The sequence below is a fragment of the Halichoerus grypus genome, chromosome 8 (assembly GCF_964656455.1).
Source record: "Halichoerus grypus chromosome 8, mHalGry1.hap1.1, whole genome shotgun sequence".
Classification (NCBI taxonomy): Eukaryota; Metazoa; Chordata; class Mammalia; order Carnivora; family Phocidae; genus Halichoerus; species Halichoerus grypus.
In genome coordinates this window covers 40,758,576-40,779,302 of record NC_135719.1, presented here as the reverse complement: position 1 = coordinate 40,779,302, position 20,727 = coordinate 40,758,576, and the positions used below count along the sequence as shown (strand labels likewise).

At 59.9% G+C, this 20,727-nt stretch overlaps 1 protein-coding gene across 2 annotated transcripts; it reads left to right on the top strand.

The window, feature by feature from the left end:
• Positions 1-1,185: 1,185 nt before the first annotated feature.
• On the top strand, positions 1,186-20,152 carry CSK (C-terminal Src kinase). 2 transcript variants are annotated; one of them, XM_036104859.2, is made up of 13 exons: positions 1,186-1,772; positions 15,090-15,169; positions 15,536-15,649; positions 15,772-15,884; positions 16,231-16,450; positions 17,271-17,364; positions 17,552-17,617; positions 17,701-17,800; positions 17,897-17,987; positions 18,442-18,515; positions 18,603-18,798; positions 18,923-19,009; positions 19,268-20,152. In XM_036104859.2, the coding sequence occupies exons 2-13, from the start codon at positions 15,155-15,157 to the stop codon at positions 19,448-19,450; spliced, it is 1,353 nt and encodes a 450-aa protein (XP_035960752.1). In that variant the 5' UTR covers positions 1,186-1,772; positions 15,090-15,154; the 3' UTR covers positions 19,451-20,152. The 2 variants fall into 2 exon arrangements, with proteins under 2 accessions (XP_035960752.1, XP_077935209.1); XM_078079083.1 differs by lacking the exon at positions 1,186-1,772 and adding an exon at positions 2,926-2,978.
• Positions 20,153-20,727: the final 575 nt, after the last annotated feature.

Sequence of the window (20,727 nt, the reverse complement as noted above, 5' to 3'; positions counted from 1 at the left end):
CCTTCAGGGCCCAGTCCCTAAGAAGTGCCTTGACGCCTCCTACCTACACCAGTCTGGTCTCTCCTCCATCACTAACCCCTCCCCCCCACACACACAGCCACACACACTGTCTGCTCCTGTGGCTCAGAGCAGACCACTTCCCCGCTCCTCATTAACTGCGATATGTAACAGTGGTACTTAACTGAGGGCTGATCACGTGCCACACACTGCACACTAAGCACTTTAAATTATTTAACTCATTTCCTCACCACAAAACCTTAAGAAATTGGTGCTATTATTTCCCCCATTTTACCAAATGGGGAAACCATAGCGCAAAGAGTTTAAGTAACTTCCCGAAGGTCACACAGCTACTGCCAACAACCTCCTTGCCTCCAGGCCGAAAATAAAGCCAAGAAAGTCCCACAACTTCCTTGGATCTCTCCACCCTGCAGCTTGCAGAGACCCCATCTCCCACCACTCTCCTGAACCCACTCTGCAAATTGCAGCCATACTGAGCTATTTAGGGTTCCCCTAGCCTTCAAGGGTTCCCATCATTGCCTGCCTTTGTCCAGGCTGTTCCCCCACCTGGGGTCCCAGTTCTATTAAGCCTTCCCATTAGCCCTCCCCTCTTTCCTGCTTTCTGTGGACCTCGGACACCACCTCTCCACCTTTATCAGCTGTTTCTTCGCACTTGTCTGTTGGCCTGTCGGTTATCCTGCTGAGAACCCCCTGACAGTAAGGTGAAGTGGCCCTTCCAGCGGACTTCAGAACAGAACGTGTCACGTTGTCACGTTGTCAGAGCCAGGAATCGTTTGAATGAAGGAGTGAATGAATGCTTACTAGTAGCTGCGAATGAGGCCTACTCTTCACTACAGATCCGAGGAGAGAGGCCCAGGTCCGGCCTCAATCGCTTCTACATCGGGGACCGGAGCCCAGAGAAGGCTCGGAGGTCGCCCCACGGCGGCCAGGTCGGCCCTCCCGGAGGGACCTTCGGGAGCCTTCAGCGCGGGCCGGCAGGTGGGGGCAGGGCGTGGGCGCGGACACACCCCCCGCAGTGCCCCCGGCGCCCGGCAGGGGGCGCCACTCCTCCGGCCCACGCCCCGCCGCGCGCCGGGCAGGCCCCCTCGCGCAGGCGCGCTGCCGCGGGCGGAGGATCCGGGCCGCGCTTCCTCTCGCCAGGCCTGCGAGCTTCCTCCCAGCGGAGCCCCGGGCAAGCCGAGCTCGGCCGCCGCCGCCGCCACCACCGCCGCCCTCCCGCTCCCGCCCCACCCCGCACCCTGCCCGGGGGGCCTGCCGGGGTGGGGTCCGAGCGGGGCGACCGCCCGGCCGCGCCGCCGTCGGGGCCGGCCCCCGGCCAGCCGTCCCTCCCGCCCCAGCCAGCCTGTGGCCGCCAGAGCCTCCGGGGCGTGGAGCGCGGGGAGCCTCCGCGGCCCCCGATCCAGAGTCCGGGGCAGACCCCGGCGGCCGGCGCGACGTTCCAAACTCGAACCTCGGTGGCGGCGTTCGGAAGCGGAACTCTGCCGGGGCTGCGCCGGCTACATTGTTTCCTCCCCCCGACTCCCTCCCGCCCCCCTTCCCCCGCCTTTCTTCCCTCCCCGACCCGGGCCGCGCGGCCATCCCCCTGCCTCTGTCTGGCCGTCCCTCCTCCCCCTCTTTTCGCACCAATACCTCTTTGTACCGTACCCCCCGGGGACCCCTGCGCCCCTCCCCTCCCCCCTGGCCGCATGGACCGTCCCGCAGGCCGCTGATGCTGCCCGCAGCGAGGTGGCCCGGACCGCAGTGCCCCGAGAGAGGTGAGTGCCTGGAGGGCCTGGAGGAGGTGGGCGTCCGAATGCTTCCCGAGGGGGTGAGGTTGGAGGTCGCTCGTCCCGCTTCTGTTGCTTCCGTTGCAGCTGCGGTCACGTCCACTCCCCATCCCCCACGTCCCTTACCCCCCTCCTTCCCGGTTCGAATTCTCCCGGGAGTCACTGTCAGCCCGACTGGGAGGGGACCTCACCAGGGAGGTGCTGCCCTGTGAGCCCCGCGGACTTGTCTCAGGCCACTCCGAGTCTGTCCCCTCCTTGCCCCCCCACCCCCGGGGTTGGGGCTGGCTGGAGCCTGGAGGGAGGGGGGCAGCATAGGCCAGGGCTCTAGAGAATGGACACTTGGCCGTTCCCTGCCTCCCCAGGCCCTCCCTGCAGGTCCCTGGCCTGCCCTGTTCTGAACCCTCCCTCATTCCCCCACCGAGGAGCCAGCTGGCTCTTCTTAGGAAGCCCAGGGCCCAGCCACCTCCCTTGAGCTTGCTAGAGGTTGAGCCTGTTGGCCTCCCAGAAGAGCAAGCCTAAGCCAAGGGACCTGTGACCCTTGGGTGGGGAAACAGGGCAGGGCCTCTATGTGGGTGGATGGGACACTGGGCATTAGGACCATGCCCCCATCTCCTGGCAGCCTGGTCATTTCATTCTCCCAGACTCCTCAGGGCCCAGGCCAGGTGTCAGGAAGAGGCGTGTCCAGCCACCAGATCCTTGGAGCTTAACTAGGGGTTCACCTCCCCTCCCATTTTGAGGACCAGTGTACTGAGGCTCAGAGGGGGGAGTTGCTACCCCAGGTCTCTGGCCGAGTCAGGCTGTCTGTCCTTTCCTCCTGTGCTCCGCCGAGCTGCACTGCTGTGGGTGGAGGGAAACCAGGCAGGTACCTTCACCCACCGAGGACCCAGGCCCCCAGCCTGACCCAAGGGACCTTGTGGGGTGAGCACGTGCTTCCCTACAGAGGGCTTCCGGCCCCAGCTCTGCCTGGGTCTGGGCTCAGGCAGCCCTGGTACTGCCCGTGGGATTTCCCCTTGGTACCTGAGGTGGGTCCCACCGATAGGGGATGTGGTGGGAGGGGGCGCCTTGTGTGGTGGGGCCCTGGTGCTGAGTTGAAACAGCCTGGTAGTCAGTCCCGCCCCAGGCCTCCCACACGTCTGGCCCAGCCAGCACTGGAGCAGCCGGGTTCAGAACATGGATGGGATCCACATGGGGAAGGTGAGAGCCCTGTTTCCACAGCCTTGGCATAGGAGCGTGGTCAGAGTGGGCGCACATAGGGCGCCTGTTCCAAGCTCCCCACCCTTTGGTGGTTCCAGTGTCTTTCGTGGTGGGACCCTCATAGGAACGGGGCAGAGGCAGCAGGAGGGAGGTTGGGAGTGTGGCAGGATCCTCGTGCTCCCTGGAGGGTGGGCGGATCCCTGGAGGATGTTGAGCTATGTCTGGGCCCCCTTGGGGCCGCTGGTAGTTTTGTCCTGCTCAGGACTCTGCCCTTGATGTAGAGGTTTTTTTCCAGTTACCCCGACATGCATTGTGGAGGGGACCCAGATGTGGTGGGTCTATGAGGCTCCCCACACCCGGCCCTAACTTCCTTTCCAGCCTGGAGGCCTGGGGCTGAGGCCTGAAGGTTGGACGCTTTTATACTGACTGTGAGCTGTATGGGTGCGACCCCAGGGTCCCAAGGCCTTTGTAGGAAAGGGGCTGGCTTTAGGCTAGCACAGGTGCAGAGGTGCGTTTTTTATCTGGTGAGCTTGGTGCCTTCCTGCCTCTCAGAAGTGGCAGCTCTTCTCTCTGCGTTGGGTCAGGGGCAAGGAAGGACCAGATGATCGTCTCCAGGGCTGCTGCCAGGGGCACCTGGCCCCGAGAGGCTGAGCCACCATGGAGCAGCCCAGAGTACAGGCAGGGGCTGAGGCCCAGGATTCACAGTGTGTGATGCAGATGCCCGAGCAAGCTGCCAGGAGGCCTCAGCGGGCAGAACGGCCTGGGTCCAGTTCCGGGCTCTATCTTTTGAGGCATTTTGAAGCCTTGACACATAGTCCCCAGAGAAAGAGGTGCTTGGTCCAGGAAGGAGAAGGTAGGGAGAGCCCCGCACGTGCCTGACGGGCTCTTCCGTATCAGAAAGGCTGTCCCGTGGAAGATGTCCCAGATGTCAGGGCCGGATCTGGGGGGCAGTCAGGTCCCACGGAAGCAAATCTGAGCTCAGGAGAAAACTATGTGCGTGTTACTTTCTTAATGCAGAAAGTAACAACATAGCGCTACAGGAAACGTAGAAAACGACACAAGAATCACAGTTTGTTCATCAGAGGAGCTACTCTTCTCATTTTGGAGTTCCCTCCCTGTCTTTTCCTGATTTTTGTTTCCTTCCTTGCTGTTGTCATTTGAATATGCGCACCATGACACCTTTTTTCCTTTCAGTTCTCTGTCTCTGAGCATTTTCTCGTGTTGCCCACACAAGGTGGAACTCTGCCCGGGGAACTTCGCCTCTGAGAAGCTGCGCCCTATTCCAAACCGCTCGGCTGCAGCAGGCTCCCCCAAGCCCCCTGACTAATAGGCTCGCTGTTTCACCTGTCACCGTGACAGCGGGTGGGACCACAGGCCCCCAGAGCAGCCTGGTGTATGGCAAAGAGTGGGCAGCTTGGCACCCAGCCCATGTGGTTCCAGGCCCAGCCACGCCATTCAGGCTGGTCACCTCCGAGATGGGGTTCCTTTATGTACACCACGGGATGGCCATTCCTGGGCCAGAGGGGAATATGAGAAGAATCCGAACTAACTAACCAAGGTACTAGAAAGTACCTGGCACCGCCCCTAGCCTTCAGTAAGCACTTTGTGAGGAGAGGTTGGTGTTGTTCACCGAGCACCCACGGCGGGCCGCCTCGTTGTGTGGGGACCATGCCTGGGCCAGGGTTGGCTGGTGGCTCACCCAGCAGAGGGCTGGTCTTGGCCCGTGGAGCCCTACGCTGGCCAGTGCCCTGTCCCACCTCCTCGCCTTCTCCCCTCCCCATCACCATGTGATTGGCTGCTCCAGGACACGAACCTGACCCTCCCCATTCCCCTTTGGTCTCCAGGCACCAGAGCTGACTGGAAAAGGCCTCTCCTCTGAGAGCCTGGCTGCCTCCTGCCCCAGGCCAGCTTCAGCTACTTCCTAGGCCACCCCAAATTTCCCTAGTGGAGCCAGAGGCCTACTTTCCCTGGGAAAACCACGACTTGGGCAAAGAGCCCAGGCATCCTGAGCCCCAACCCAGGGATGGCATGCCAGCCTCATCGCCCTACCCTCTCCCAGTGGTGTGGGGGGTGGTGGGGGGAGGGTTTCTGGCCTAGCAGTTGGAAAGGGAGCATAGCGGTCCACAAATCACTGGGGAGGTCTTGTGTGTAGCGGGCTCCTCTTCGGCAGGGGGTACGTGGGTCTGACCTGAGTGCATACTGCTGTGACACCCCCTTTCTTCCTCTCGTTCTGCTTCTGTGGAGGCCAGAGTAACTGGGAGTGCCCTCCTGGGGCCACGCCGCGGGCAGTAGGAGGAAAGCAGTCTCAACTTAGCACTCCTGGGGCCTGAGAGACCATAGCCCCAGATGACCCTAGGGTAGCCCAGGACTAACCTAGGCCGGAGGTCCTCCCCCAGGGGGCCCATTCGGTGCAGAGATCCCTCAGGCACAGGACCTCAGATTCTAGCTGCTAGATGTTCGCCTGTGGAGTGTCTCCCTCTTCCCTGGTCTTGGCGCAGGGGAAGTGGGCATTACAACTGCCCTCCTGTCCCACAGCTTGGGCTGGGATGAGGTCACAGGGTGGGGTCCCCTCCAAGATGCTGGCCTGGCTGGGGCAAGCCCTTTGGGTGTTTCTCGGTCCCCCCGCCTTGGTTGGGGACAGGATGGGTGGAGGAGCAGGCTGCCCCCCACGCCGGGCAGGGAGCACTGCCTCCTTCCCTCCCTCCCTCTCCTGTGGGTCCCTTCATTCGAGGGCTGGAAATAGAATCCGCTAAGTAATGATTAAAGTCAAATTCAGACCTAAAAATAAAGAGCTGGTGAAGGAAGAGCTAGTGTGCTCCCTGCGTGGCTGAGGGGAGAAGCGAGCAGGGCGAGGCTAGTTTTGGGGGCCAAACCCCCGGGGGCTTCCTGGGAGAGGCCAAACCCCACTGGGGGATCGGGAGTCCTCCACCAATGGGGGGCATCTCTTTTATCCATCACCAGTGGGGCAGACTGGCCACCCCAGGGAGAGAATCCCATTTTTGCCCTGGGGAGGCGGAGGCCCGGAATGGGGAAGTGTTTTGTCCAGCCACTGTCTAAGAGCTCCCCTTGGCAGGCGTCCAGGGACCTGAGGGCCCCACACAGCCCAGCTCGTCCTTTCTGCCTGCTCAGTTTCTCTTCCTGGTTTTGAGGTACTGCGATGAGAGGAGCTTCTCATCACACACTAGCTATGCACGCCCCGGCGGTGCTGGGCCTCCAACCACAGCTTCCCTCCGTCCCCCTGCCCCCCCCACCCCCGCCCCTTCCGTGATCAGGGCCCAGAGCTGCAGGAACAAGCAGAAGAGAGGCACCCGCCCCCCCCCCCCCCGCCCCGTGCTGCTCTCCGCACAGTTGGAAGCCCTGTAGCTGGGTGAAAATCTGGGTGTCATCTGACACCTGCCCACCCTGCCTGCTGCTTCTCAGCCTTGCCCAGCCCCGCACCCAGTTTCTGCTGGCCCTGGGGACCTGTGCCGGCGTCCTGTGCCGTCCCTGCCGCAGGGAGACTGAAGGGGAGAAGGGAGAAGGAAGCCCAAGAGCTCCTCTGCCGGGCAGCAGAGACCAGACTCAGAGAGGAGTCAGGGGAGGCCTGTGGTTCGACTTCCTGGCAGGGCTGGTGGGAGCTCAGAAGCTGGGGGATCTGCGTAGGCTGGAGCAGCCAGGAGGACTTCCTGGAGGGGAAAGGCCATGAAAACCAAGAAGCGTTTGAGCTCCTTGCTTGGAGTTTCTGCCTTCCCTGTGGTTGCTGGCTTCTGTAGTTGCTAGATGGCCATGGACAAACTCTTGGCCTCTTCGTGCAAAGCAGAATATGGCAGACGAGCAAGGAGTGGGTACACGAGTGTAACCTCTGCTTCCCAGAGCAGGAGGGCCAGGCTCTAGGCAGACCTCCCTTCAGCTGCCTGCTCTCACCTACCTGCCTGTTTTCGGAGTGTCATCCGTCCTGCCCAAGGAGAGGCTGGGGGTTTTTCTCCTGACCAAGTTTAGACAGATCTGAGTTCAAATCCCTGCTCTACCCCCTTGGAAGCTGGGTAAGCCTGGTTCCTCCTCTGTCAAACAGAGATCAACAGTAAAACCTCACAGGGGTTTTTGAGGATTAAGTAACTAACACAGGTTTGGGTCAGTGGGCTGTCATTCCCATGCTTTCCTTCCCATGGTCTTGTGCCCATTTCATTTCATTTTCATTACCCATCCTACTAGGGGAGGGTGTTGATAACCTTCTTGTCCCTCAGGTGGGTAGCAAGACCGTAAGTCCTTTGTGTTGGGCCCCCATAGCTTTACCTTTTGAGCTGTGTGTTCTATGGGCCCCAGTTCTGAGATGGGGAGACCAAGAATCTGGGGGCCAAAGTTCTAGGCAGTTCATGGGCCTCTGGGCCTCAGTCCCCCCACCTGTAATGTGCATAGGAGACTTCGGGATGAAGGACAAGGACACTCATGATTTTTAAGTCATCGTTGGAGGTCAGTGCTGAGAAGCTGTATGTAAGTGTAGGCAAATAACCATGCAAAGCCTGCAGCCCGTGCTGGGGGGCAGGGGGACAGAGGCCTGTGTTAGGGCCCTGGGGAAGCCCCAAGTCCCTGCTGCCCAGTGCATGTAGGTAATTAGGCTCGTGAGCGGTAATTAGAAACCTTTCTGGGCCAGGAGTGTCAGCCTCAAGCCGCAGTGGTGCCTGGGGGAGGCGGCTTCCCATTAGCCTTTTCTAACTCCAGCCCCTACCTCTCCCAAACCACTAGATGGGATTTCCCGTCCCAAGAGCCACTGGGGGCAGGAAAAAGGCAGTGAGTTGCTATAATTTCGTATTAAACATTTTTTAGCTATTAACTCACCCCTACCCTTAGGGCAGGGGTGCTGAAGACTGAGGGAGGCCTAGGGTGAGTGGGGAGGGGGGTCAGGCAGCACACACTGGAGCCAAAGTGGGGCCAATCTTCCAGCCCTTCCTTGATCCCCAGAGACGTGTAGGCATCTCGGAGGGTCTTGTGCCCAATTCTGCAGTGCCTGACCCTGAGACGTGTGTGCGGTGGGTATGCTGAGGGCTCTGGGCCGCCTGCCAGGGTCAGCAGGCACCCTCCAGCCCCACAGCCTGGTGTGTGGCCAGGGGCACCGCGGTGCCCTCAGCCTGAGTGTCCTTTGCAGAACCAGAGGTGGGGCCGATCATACTGCTGCCAAACCAGCCCAACTGCTGGCCGCCCCGCCCTCCTCAGGTGCGCGCACTGCCCTTTCCGAGGGGCGTGCCTATATCGGAAGCTCAATTTTGCCTGTTATCTGTCCTGTGACCTGTCAGAACTTCCGGGCTGCTTCAGAGCCTCTGTGGATCCCCACCCTGAGCCACCTTCTGCCTTAATTAACTCTTCCATACCAGTTTTGGAAGCTTAATCCTGGCCTGGTCTAGCACACCCCTACTCCCAATTGCTTCCACTGAAATCCTCCGGGTTCCAGCTCCCCTCCCCTTCTTCCTGGAAACTTTCCAGGGTTGCCCTTGTCTCTCTTGTCTGTGGGGGCACCGAGCACCCCTGGCCATGATTGACTATCTGGTAGCCAGGAGGACAGAAGCAGGGCCGCATTTTGGCGGTGGCCTTGGGCGGGGCCCAGAGGGGAGACATGAGTGGGGTTCTTAGAGCCCCTTGGGGTCTCATGGGTCCTTTCCTCCTATCCATCCTGGCTCGCCGAGCATGGGGCTGGGCGCACAGGGAGGCTCCAGGAACCCTGGCTCGAAGAATGAGAAGGCAGGGTGAACCTTCCTGTTGCTCCGGCAGCTGCCCCTGCCCCCCAGACGCTCCAGCTGGGTCCTGTGGCAGAACCAAAGTCTCTGGGGGCCACGGCCCCGAGTTTCCCCAGGTCTCTTGTGCACTTCCCTTTTCAGTGGGTATTTTTAGCTGGGTGTAAACAGTTACTGAAGGCTCCCACGCCCCATTGGGCAGTGGAGTTTTGGTGAGGGGGGCAGGGCAGGAGCCCCTTGACCTGCCCTGGCCTTCGGCACATGCTAGGCCGGGGGGGGGGGGGGGGGGCGCGTCTACAGCTGCCCCCAGGGCAGGGAAAGGGCAGCCCGGGAGTTTTTGTGCTCCCAGTTCTCCTTTCTTCCCCCCTCCCTGCCAGCGCAGGCTACCAAGAAAGGCCTGCCTGAGGCCGCAGCCACTGACCTCAGTGCTTGGGCACAAAGCCCAGCCTGTTCCCGGGACCCCAGCACAAGGACTGCTGGGAGCAGGGTTTGGGGCAGGAAGTCCGAGCGAAGCGCTGACTTCACAGAGTTCCAAAGCCGCATGTCCCCTGTCCTCGGCGGGTGTGCTGACCACTGCTGTCCCTTGGGGGTTAAATACAGTCCCGTCAGTTAGGGGACCTTGGTGTGGCGCAGCCAACCTAGCTTCCTCCTTTCCTTTGTTGCTTCATTCATTCATTCGGCTCCTTTACTGAGCAGCCACTCTGGGCTCAGCCCCTGCTGGGGACATGAGTCAGCTCCCCGCCTTCCCCCCACAGAGCTCCCAGGCCAGGATCAGTGAGGTTCTCGCTGGAGCGTGGGGTGTGTGAGAGATGCTGTGGAGGTCCTGGAGCCCGGCCGGCACAGCTGGGGAACCAAGGAAGGCTCCTGGCGGTGGAGGGGGTCAAAAAGTGATTTATTTTCAATCTTATTTTTAGGGGGATGTTAGTAATAGATACATGCGGTTTTCAAAAAAAAAAAAAAAAATCCAAAAGGACAAAATAGCAAATACACAGTGGAAAGTAATTTTCTCTTAAACTTGACTCCCCCCCCCCCCCTTCCCATCCCAGAGACGACTCGTGTTGCCAGTTTCCTCTGTCTTTCAAAGATAATCTCTGCGTATCTGAGTTTAGGGATGACTTGTATGTCCCCTGAAAAACACAACTTGTAACATGCCATGGATGAGGTCCTGCACCTTGTCTTTTTTCATAGCCTCCTATTTGGAGTTTTTCAAACCTACTGAAAAGCTGAAATAAGGCGCCTGGCCTGCACTGTGGGTGGAGCGTGGGACTCTTGATCTTGGGGTCGTGAGTTTGAGCCCCACGTTGGGTGTAGAGATTACTTAAAAAAATAATAATAATAATAGGGGCGCCTGAGTGGCCCAGTTGGTTGAGCGTTGGGACTCTTGATTTCCACTCAGGTTGTGATCTCGGGGCTGTGAGATCGAGCCCCGCTTCTGGCTCTGCACTTGGCGGGGAATCTGCTTGTCCCTCTCCCTACCCCCACTCGTGTGGCTCTCACTCTCTCTGAAATAAATAAATAAAATTTTTAAAAATAATAAAAATTATCATAAAAAGCTAAAATAATAGTATAATGAATACCCATATATCCTTTACCCAGATTCACCAGGTCTTAACATTTGGGTGCATTTGATTTACCTCTTTTGTATACCTAGACGTGTATATGTGGGGTTTGTTGCTGGTTTTTTGAGTGTTGGTTACAGGCATCATATCTTTCATTTCTCAGTACTTCAGCATGCACCTCTTACATAATCACAGTACCATGATCACACTTAAGAAAATTGATGTTAAAATTCCCTAATATTACCTAACATTTCCATTTTCCCAGCTGTCATCAAATGATTTTTATACCTACTATTTTTTTCCCCTGAGCCAGAATCCAGTTCAGGATCACTCATTGAATCTTGTTGTCATGTTACTTTCTCCCTTTTTTCCAGCTTTATGGAGATGTAATTGACATAACGTTGTGTGAGTTTAAGGTGTATGGCGTGGTGACTTCATGTATGTGTGTTGCTAAACAGTTACCGCAGTAAGGTTGGTTAACACCTCCTCACCTTGTGTAAATGCCATTTTGTTAATGTGTCCTGTGTCTCTAGTGTCCTGTTTAATCGAGAATATTCCCCAGCCTCTGTTCATTTGTTTTGTCTTTTTTTTTTTAAAGACTTTATTTACTTATTTGACAGAGAGAGCACACAAGCAGTGGGGAGCGGCAGGCAGAGGGAGAGAGAGAAGCAGGCTCTCTGCTGAGCAAGGAGCCCGACGCGGGGCTTGATCCCCGGATCCTGGGATCACGACCTGAGCTGAAGGCAGACGCTTAACCAACTAAGCCACCCAGGCATCCCATTTGTTTTGTCTTTTATGACATTAACTTCGGGAGTCCGGGCCAGTTGTCAAGGCTGTGCCTGATCGCATCCTCCTGATTTGAGTCAGGTTGACAGGCTCTGCGGGAATCGCACCCCGAGGACGCTGTGCCCCCCTCCATGCGTCCCAGCAGGAGGCACTCAGTGTGGGTGATGCTTAATCCGATCGCGTGGTTAACAAGATATCTGCCCGGTGTACCTATCGTGCAGGTGCTGCTGCTGCTTTCTGATTAATCTGTGGGGTGGTCCCTGCAAGACGTGTCACTGTTTCGTTCCCCCCAGAAGCTTTTCCTTCAGCGACTTGAGCTGGCTTTTTGCCGTTTCTGCTTGCTCTGTCATATGGGTGCTCTGTGTCAGCACCTAAAGGTCTGTTCAGGCTCCATCACCGCTGGAACTGTCATTCCCTCTTAGGGGTATCTGGCTCTTCATTTACTTGGTCCCTCATCGATGGACATAAAGATCGTTTCCCGATCTCTTGCTGCCACAGACAGGGATTTTGTAGGCACTCGTGAAACAGAAGCAATTCCTCAGCTGTGCGCCGGAGGTTGAGAGGAAGGAAGTTGCTTGGGTAGAGAAGAGGGAGGGAGTGGAGAAGGAACGCCAGGCAGGGAGGTGGGAACAGCAGGTGGGACACAGGGCTGGCTGAGGTGCTGGAGAGCCAGCAAGGGTCCCAGAAAAGTCAAGTGACTTTCCCAAGGTCATACACACAGCAAATTGGTGGCAAAGCCAGAAACAGGAACAGTGTTCTCGCACTGCCTCCCCAAAGTGGCCTGAAAGCAGGCTCCCATAACCCCAAAAGGACCCAGGTGTGCCTGGCCCAGGCAGGACTAGAGGCCTAGGTTCACAGTAGCCCCTCCCAGCTGTTCTGGCTCTTCCTCTCTGGCCTGGAAGGGGTTGGCCCCTGGCCTGCAGGAGGGAGACCGCTGAGCCACCCGGGGCTCGTGACTTCACCAGGGAGGGGCTGTCAGAGAGCCCACGGCTTACGCTCAGCATTTCTATGCAAAGGCAGGTCCTGCTCCTGGTGCGGGAGGTGCCCACTCCAGTCTCCAGAGCAGCCCTGGCTGCTGCGGGGTATCGCCAACCCATTGTACAGATGGAGAAACCAGGTCCTGAAATTTTAGCCAGTAGAAGAAAGGGGAGGGGTCAGCTCCTTCCCCTGCTTTCCGAATCTATGGTTGTCAGAGCGCAGCCCCTCGAGGAAGCCCCCCTCCCCGTGACCACTGCAGCCGGGCTTGCGCCTCCTCTGGGCCCCGCTTGCTTCTCTCCTCCGCGGCACTCTCTGCGGCCCACGGCAGCTCCTGGGACATGGTGCGGGGAGCCCGGGCGTCTGACAACCTGAGTGGGACGGGATGCTCACTTGAGGTGTAAACCTCAGGCAAGGCCACCTTGCCTCTTTGACCTTGCTCAGGGTCCTCGTCTATAAAATGGGGGTAAGAATAGCCTCCGTCGTTAGAGGATTGGATGAGCCATAGCGTGCCAAGGACAGGGCCTGGCACAGAATGAGTGCTCAGAAGACAGGGCCTGTTATTATTTGTATTATTATCATCAAGTCTGTGGGGAGGTGGCGGCAGCAGCTGCAGGCGGGGAAGGGTGTGTTTGCAAACTGACAGCCGGCGGGTGGGGTGACTAACAGTGCCCCAGCCTCCATGCCTGCTCTGGTGGTGCAGTGGTGGTGAGTTTGGGGAGGGAGGGGGAGGCATGGGGATGTGGAAAGCTAGCAGAGCCCCTGTTCAGAAGGGCCTGAAGGTCAGGGACCCAGCCAAGCCCAGTGGAACCCTCATTCGGGTTCTGGGCAATCACCCTAACTAGCTATATGACTTCACACAAGTTGTTCAACCTCGTGAGCCTCAGTTTCTGCTTCTATAAAATGGGGGTAAGAAGAGCTCACAGCTCACCACCGTTTGTGGACCACAAGAACTCAGCAGGTGGTTCCTGTCTCCAACTCAGACGTGTGAATGTGTTTGATCGGGGGGGGGGGGGGGGGGGGGGGCGGTGAGCATCTGTGCTCAGCCTTGTTGGGCCCCAGTCTCCCTGTGCTGACAGCAGAGATCTACGGGCTGGCCTCTGGCGACAAGAAGCACTGTGTATCCTGGGAGGAAGGGAAGCCTTTTTGTCTGGAGGAGAGAGACGGGATTTATGCCAAGCCCTGCGCCAGATCTTCTTAGTCCAGGGGTCTCAGCCTGCGTGCAGGGCCTGCCTGTCCCCACCTTTCAGGGTGAGGGATCTGAGGCTCAGAAGGGTTGAGTCATTCTTCCGAGTTGCAAACTCAACAGAGCCAGGTCTGCCTGACCAGAAGCAGGAGCGAGGCCTGGAGCACCTCAGGGGTGCCGGTTCTCCCTGGCTTCTGCTGTCCTCAGCCACGCGCTTCCCTGCTGAGGCCCCCAGAAGCAGACCCTGGTTCCTCAGTTTGGCGTTTGAAGCCCCTGCTGACCTGCAGGGTTGACGCCAGGCGGACCCCCCTCCAAACTAGCCCCCGCCAGCAGACTGGTAGGGTGCTCGGGTGGTCAGGGTATGCTTCCCACCCGCCTCCAGTGGGCTTGCAGCTGGGCCCTTTGCTCTTGGCCGGCCCTGTCTACCTGACCCCCTTGCTCGGCTGTCACCCCAACCCGGGCCACCTTCTCCTACTTGCCTCCTGTCCCTAAGCTCCCCGCTCTTCAGGGCTCGGCTCTGGGGCTCCCTCCTCCAAGAGACCCGCAGAAGCCCTGTAGTCCTTGCTCACCTCACACGCCCGGGCACACGCACTCAAGCGTCGCCTCCCACTGTGCGGCCTGGGGTAGGTGGCATTGCTGCCTGGCCCTAGACCTTGTCCGTCCTGTCAGATGAGCCTGGGAACAGGACTCTGGAGGTTTTCTCCTAACACCCTGCGACCATGGAGAAGTCCCCGGCCTGTCTGAGCCTCAGTTGCCTCAGTCTCCTCTCTGTCAACAGAGAACAGTAGCCCCAGCCCCGTGACTTCCTGAGACACGTGCTCGGGGGCTCTGGGCTTCAGGAAGGCAGCAGCGGTCGAGGGGGCGCCAGGCTGGGTGTGTAGGCTGGAGTGGCTTGCTGCTCTGGCAGTGGGGGTTGGCTGGAGGTGTTTTTGGAGGGGCTCAACTTTATTGAAGTAAACCTCCACACCAAAAAGTGCCCCAGTCATAAGGGTGCAGCTCAGTGAAGTACCTCAAAGAGAACTCAGCCCCCTTCCGGTGGCACCGACCCCTCCCAAGGGCAGTTGCCATCCTGCACCATGGACTTGGCCAGATTTTGAACTTTATACAGTGTGAATGGGATTACACAGCCTGTGCTCTTCTGTCTGGCTTCTTAGTTAATGCCATTTCGGAAATTCATCACCGTGGTTTTGTTATTCAGTTTATTCATGTTCGCTGCTGAGCAGTGAAGCTCTGTGAAGTCACCCCGGTTTAGCCAGCTTACTCTTGATGGGCATCTGAGCCGTCCCCAACGTGAGGTTGGCGACAGATCGTGCTGCGCGAGTGCTCTCGTGCGCCTGTCAGCGGACGCCTGCCCTGTTTTCTCTTGGGTGTGTGCCTAGAAGTGGGAGGGCTGGGCCTTGAGGTCGGCGCACATTTGACTGTAGACATACTGCCCGGGCACGTTTTTATAGGCAGCGGAACTCAGAGGCCCACAGAGAAAAGTGACTTTCCCAAGTCACATTGCACCTTCCCCAGGTTCACAGAGCCCTGGGCTCCCTCCCCCCACAGACCACATAGCTAACATCCGGGCCTGGGGCTGGGGGGGCAGGTGGCACTGGTGCTGCTCACCCCAGAGCTTCCTTTACCTCTGTTGGCCATTCGGTCGGGCTGGAAGGCCCCCGTGGGCCTAGGGTTGGGGACTCCTCTGTCCCTGGGGGTCCATAGCCTTCATGCTCCTGCCTCCCCCCTATCCAGCACTCTCAGGCTGCTGGGATGGAGAGGGTGGATGGTCCTGGCCCGAGTCCCAGCTCTGGAGGCCTATGGTACCTGTTCACATTGCTGCGGGGAAGGAATGGGAGCCCAGTGACTGGGGGGGAGCCAACTCCTCACCCCCTCCTTGGTCTTCCCCTTCTCCCGGCAGCTCTCATGGTACCAAGTGACACGGCGGCCTTCCTGTGACCCGGGGACGCCAGACCTTCTGAGAAGATGTCAGCAATCCAGGTACCGTGGGGGCGGGGGTCTAAGGCTGTTGAGTATTCCCCCCACCTGTGGAGGGGTGCTGAGTGGAAGAGAGAGAACAAGGGCTCATATCGATCTGCTCCCCTTGGCCCAACCCTGACTTTCAGCAAAGGCAAATTCTAGGGTGCACTGTTAGACCCAGGGCCTTCAAGATGGGAGTACAGATCTGGGGGCAGTGGGGGAATCTCGTCTGGAAGGCACCCAGAGGTCTCGGGGCAAGGGTGGGGGGCATCTCACCCTGGCTCACAAAAGCCAGCCAAGAGGCTCTGACTTCAAGAGTGGGTGGGCAGGTCGGTGGAGATGGGCTCCGGGCTGCCTCCACCTGCCCACCTGTCACCTGCCCTGCAGGCCGCCTGGCCATCCGGTACAGAATGCATTGCCAAGTACAACTTCCACGGCACTGCCGAGCAGGACCTTCCCTTCTGCAAAGGAGATGTGCTCACCATTGTGGCGGTCACCAAGGTAATCGGGGACCTCACATGGCCACACCTACCCCCTCCCACCTCTGGGCTTTCCTGCTGGGTCCGGGCTCCCCTGCAGGCAACGGTGGGCCTGAAGGTGTGTCTGGGCTGCCCTCTCCCCAGGACCCAAACTGGTACAAAGCCAAGAACAAGGTGGGCCGTGAGGGCATCATCCCAGCCAACTATGTCCAGAAGCGGGAGGGCGTGAAGGCCGGCACCAAGCTCAGCCTCATGCCGTGAGTACTGCTGAGGAGCAGTCGGGGTCTCCAGTGCGGGGAGGAAGGAGGACGGGAAGCCCTGGTTCCCTTAGAGGAGTCAGGAAAACAGAGGCAAGAGTAGGGGTTGGAATGTGTGAAGGCTCTTCGAGATGAGGGGAAGGGCATGGGTGCTAGACCTCAAAGGTGGGGGGTGGGCCTGGGAGGACCAAAGGAAGAAGGGTGGGAAGCAGAAGATGAGGGCCTCCGATGGCTGGCTGAGCCGGTGGGGGCCGTGGCGAGGTGCCAGTCAGAAAGTGGAGCCTGGCGGACGTGTGGGGGTTAGTACCCTCCAGCCGCCATGAGCCCTGGCCTGGCCTCCCCCCAGCTGGTTCCATGGCAAGATCACACGGGAGCAGGCGGAGCGGCTTCTGTGCCCACCAGAGACAGGCCTGTTCCTGGTGCGGGAGAGCACCAACTACCCCGGGGACTACACGCTGTGTGTGAGCTGTGATGGCAAGGTCGAGCACTACCGCATCATGTACCATGCCAGCAAGCTCAGCATCGACGAGGAGGTGTACTTCGAGAACCTTATGCAGCTGGTAGAGGTGAGCCAGGCCTGCCTTCCGGCACAGTCCCACCTCTCCTGGCCTCTGGGAGCCTGCGTGTCCACCCACCCCTCCCACCCACCCGCCTTGACGAAGCACCTGCTCTGTGCCAGGGTTGACCTCTGACCCCCACAGTGCCACCACAGGGAGAGCGGCACTGTCCCCATTTCACAGGCCAGGAGACAGGTTCAGAGCGGTTAAGGGACCTGCCTCAGATCACACAGCCGTACATTAGAGGTGCCAGGACTAGAAGCTGGGTCTGGCTCATCCCAGAACTAGGCTTCCCTCCAGGCCCTCAGAACTTCACGCCCACGTGTGTGTATGTAAGCATGTCTTCATGAGCTGTACCCTGACGGCTGGGGTCCCCCCGGGCTCCCGCACCTGCATGGATATGCCCACGTGGCCTTGCAACTCCCGAAGCCAGTTCCGCCAGCCACACCTGGCTTCCTGGAGCCCCAGCGGCAGATGCCTCCTGTGGCTGGGGAGGGTCCTGGGCACATCTGGCCAGAGCCTGGTGTCTGGACTGAGCCAGGGCTTGCCTCCGCCTCGGGATGCTGGTGAGGCCCGTGGCCCGGCGTGGTAGCAACAGCCCGGTATCTGTCCAGCACTTGGATGTGACTGGGAAGTGGGTCACAGATCTGAGTCTGGGGCCTCCCTAATCCTTCCCCGGTGGGAAATGAGAAGCCCTCCCAACCCAGAGCAAGTCCCGGCTGGGTGGGCTCGGCCTCCGCCGCCCTCTGGCGGTTAGAGCCGGCAGTGCATGTGAGCGGCCGGGGGCGCTCGGTGGGCCGGCCCTGAGCGCCTGCCCGGCCCTCCGCAGCACTACACCTCGGACGCAGACGGGCTCTGTACGCGGCTCATCAAGCCGAAGGTCATGGAGGGCACAGTGGCAGCCCAGGATGAGTTCTTCCGCAGTGAGTGCCATCCCCGCTCCCTGTCCTCACTTGCCTACCCGCCTCCTCCCACCCAGGCTCCCTGGCACTGCCCCCATCCCGGAGGCTCTGGGGACCTCCAGGGAACGCCACACACGGGGTCCAGGTTGTGTGTGCTGTGCGCCCTGCTCTGGCTTCACCCCTCACTGACACCCCCTCCCCCCGCCAGGCGGCTGGGCACTGAACATGAAGGACCTGAAGCTGCTGCAGACCATTGGGAAGGGGGAGTTTGGAGGTGAGCGGGAGGGGGTGGCAGCCCCGGGAGGGCCAAGGGCCTGCAGAGGGTCCACGGAACAACCTCCAGCCCTCCTCCCCCAGACGTGATGCTCGGTGATTACCGAGGGAACAAAGTCGCCGTCAAGTGCATTAAAAATGACGCCACTGCCCAGGCCTTCCTGGCTGAAGCCTCTGTCATGACGTGAGTTGGGGGCCGACGCTGGGTGCGGAGGTCACCCCGGGACAGGGAGGAGATGGGGAGGCTTGGCAGGCTCTGATCACCCCCCTCCGGCCCCAGGCAACTTCGGCATAGCAACCTGGTACAGCTTCTGGGCGTGATCGTGGAAGAGAAGGGCGGGCTCTACATCGTCACTGAGTACATGGCCAAGGTGTGCACCTGCCCCGAGGGCCCGCCCCCGTCCTGGCGCCGAGCACGCGGGCTTTCCAGATGTCCCAAGCCCCTCACTGCTCCCTCGGGCCCCTGTCTCTGAACTCTGAAGTCACCAGGCAGGGCTCAGCTTTTGTCCTGACTCGTCATTTATTCCCTGTGACAAGTTGTGTACCTTGCCAGGCCTCGATTTCCACATCTGTGAAATGGAGATAGTATCAGAGTTTACCTTAGAGATTTATGAGATTTAAGGGCGAATGCATGAAAACTGCTGAGCGCAGTGGCCAGCTCGTAGAACCTACTACTCATTCAGCAGTGATGTCCGGGCCCTTCCTCCGCTCCTCCCCTCTCCTCGTATCTCCCTCAAGTGTTCACCCAGCCCCAGCCCGGGATTCCAGAGGGCTGGAGGGCAAGTCTGACCTGTGGGGCCGGTTGGTCTGTCTGTCCTGCCCCAGGGGAGCCTGGTGGACTATCTGCGGTCGAGGGGTCGGTCGGTGCTGGGCGGAGACTGTCTCCTCAAGTTCTCACTGTGAGTGAAGCAGCACCCACTGGGGGGGGGACCCTGCCCGGCTGCGGGAGCCCCGTCTGAGGAGACGCGTGGCTGGCTCTCTCCCAGAGATGTCTGTGAGGCCATGGAATACCTGGAGGGCAACAACTTCGTGCACCGGGATCTGGCTGCCCGCAACGTGCTGGTGTCTGAGGACAACGTGGCCAAGGTCAGCGACTTCGGCCTCACCAAGGAGGCCTCCAGCACCCAGGACACGGGCAAGCTGCCAGTCAAGTGGACAGCCCCGGAGGCCCTGAGAGAGAAGGTGGGACGGGTGTCTCCCCAGAGCCTGAGGAGTGGGGGGTGGGGGTTCTGGGTTCCCCACCCCCCACCCCCGCCAAATCCCCAGCTCCCAGGACCTGACACTGTTTCCCCCACCCACATGGCAGAAATTCTCCACCAAGTCTGATGTGTGGAGTTTCGGAATCCTCCTCTGGGAAATCTACTCTTTTGGGCGAGTGCCTTATCCAAGAATTGTGAGTCGGGTGCTGGGGCCGGGGCATGGCTGGGGCTGATGGTGAGGCTTTTGGAGCAAGGGAGGGCTGGGCAGGAGAGGGAGCCATTCTGGGCCCTGCCTTCCGTTCTGAGCCACAGAGCCGCCCTCGGGACTTTCCAGGTGCCTCCTGGACCTGTCTCTGAAGCCCGGGTCTGAAGGGGATCCCTGAAACTGAGTCGGGGCCCCCAGGGAGGGGGGTCAGGCCCTGCACAGACTGACCCCACCCACCTGCCCACAGCCCCTGAAGGACGTCGTCCCTCGGGTGGAGAAGGGCTACAAGATGGACGCCCCCGACGGCTGCCCGCCTGCGGTCTACGAGGTCATGAAGAACTGCTGGCACCTGGATGCCGCCGCGCGGCCCTCCTTCCTGCAGCTCCGGGAGCAGCTCGAGCACATCAAAACCCACGAGCTGCACCTGTGACCGCCGGGCCCCCCCCAGCACCCCCCCCACCCAGGTCGTGGGCCTGCGGGGACTGAACCTGGAGAGATTGTGGACCTGGTGCCCCCACTTGCTGGGCCCGAGGCTGAACTGAGCCCAGCGGGCCCGTGGGCCTCTTTCGTCTGCCCCAGCCTGCGCCCCCTCTGGCCCCCCAGAGATCCTGCCTAGGCCTGGCACCTTTTCTCATGGACCCACCCGTGGGGCTTCGGGAGCCCCACCGAAGGGCCAGGAAGGGAGGAGGCTGGGGAGCGTGAGGCAGATGCCCCCTACCGTGGTCAGGCTTCTCCTGGCCTCCCATCTCTCGCCTTCTTAGAGTTTTATTCCTTTCCTTTTTTGAGATTTTTTCCCGTGTGTTTATTTTTTATTATTTTTCAAGATAAGGAGAAAGAAAGTACCCAGCAAATGGGCATTTTACAAGAAGTACGAATCTTATTTTTCCTGCCCTGCCCACCGGGGTTGGGGAGACCAGGCCCCTCTCTAGGGACCCATCACCCCAGCCTTGTTCCCGTGTTCCGTGTCCCGTGTTGCCTCGGTCGCCCCGTGTTTGCGCTTGACCACGTTGCACTGTTTGCATGCGCCCGAGGCAGACGTCTGTCAGGGGCTTGGAGTCCATTCGTGTGCCGCTGCCACCCGCCCACCTGCCTTGTGAGATGGAATCGTAATAAACCACATGAGGACACCGCTGCCCAGCCTCGGCGCTTCCTCCGCCCAGCCTGCCTGTCCCGCCCGGCCCCCTGTCCCTGTGCCATCTTGTCCATCCCCCTGTCTCTGTGAGTGGGGCTGTGCTTGCCCTGGGAGCACGGCCGGGAGATGTAGCCGCCGCTTTGTGTCCGCTGCACGAGCGAGTGTCCTGTGTCTGCCGTGGGGGAGCCCTCCCCTACCCCCCCCACCGTCCTGCTGTGGCCCGGGCCCAGGCGTCCTGAGCTTGGGAGGGCCCCGGCTGCCCGCCCTGCCCTGGTGCTCAAGCCGACAGCACAAGGAGGGCCGGAGCCAAGGATGGGGAAGGAAGCCGGGCCTGACCAGATGGAAGCGGGGGTCCCTGGTTGGAGGCAAGATAAATGGCTCATGGCTCAGAGAAGGTGCGGACCCGGGGGGTGAGGGAAGGGGAGGCTCTGAGCTGCTGGTGGTTCTCACAGCTCACACAAGATGGAACAGCACGGCCGCATCCCAGCGTGTGCCCAGCCCCGTGCCTGAGGACACACAGGTGGAGGGCCTTCCCCACGCCACCTTGGGGGCCACAGGTGGAGAATGAGGGCCAG

What these genes read in the sequence shown, in the direction of transcription:
- CSK (XM_036104859.2), top strand. An exon ending in CCATTGTGGCGGTCACCAAG is followed by an intron (nt 15,650 to 15,771) that starts GTAATCGGGGAC and finishes CCCTCTCCCCAG; the next exon opens with GACCCAAACTGGTACAAAGC. An exon ending in GAGTGCCTTATCCAAGAATT is followed by an intron (nt 19,010 to 19,267) that starts GTGAGTCGGGTG and finishes ACCTGCCCACAG; the next exon opens with CCCCTGAAGGACGTCGTCCC.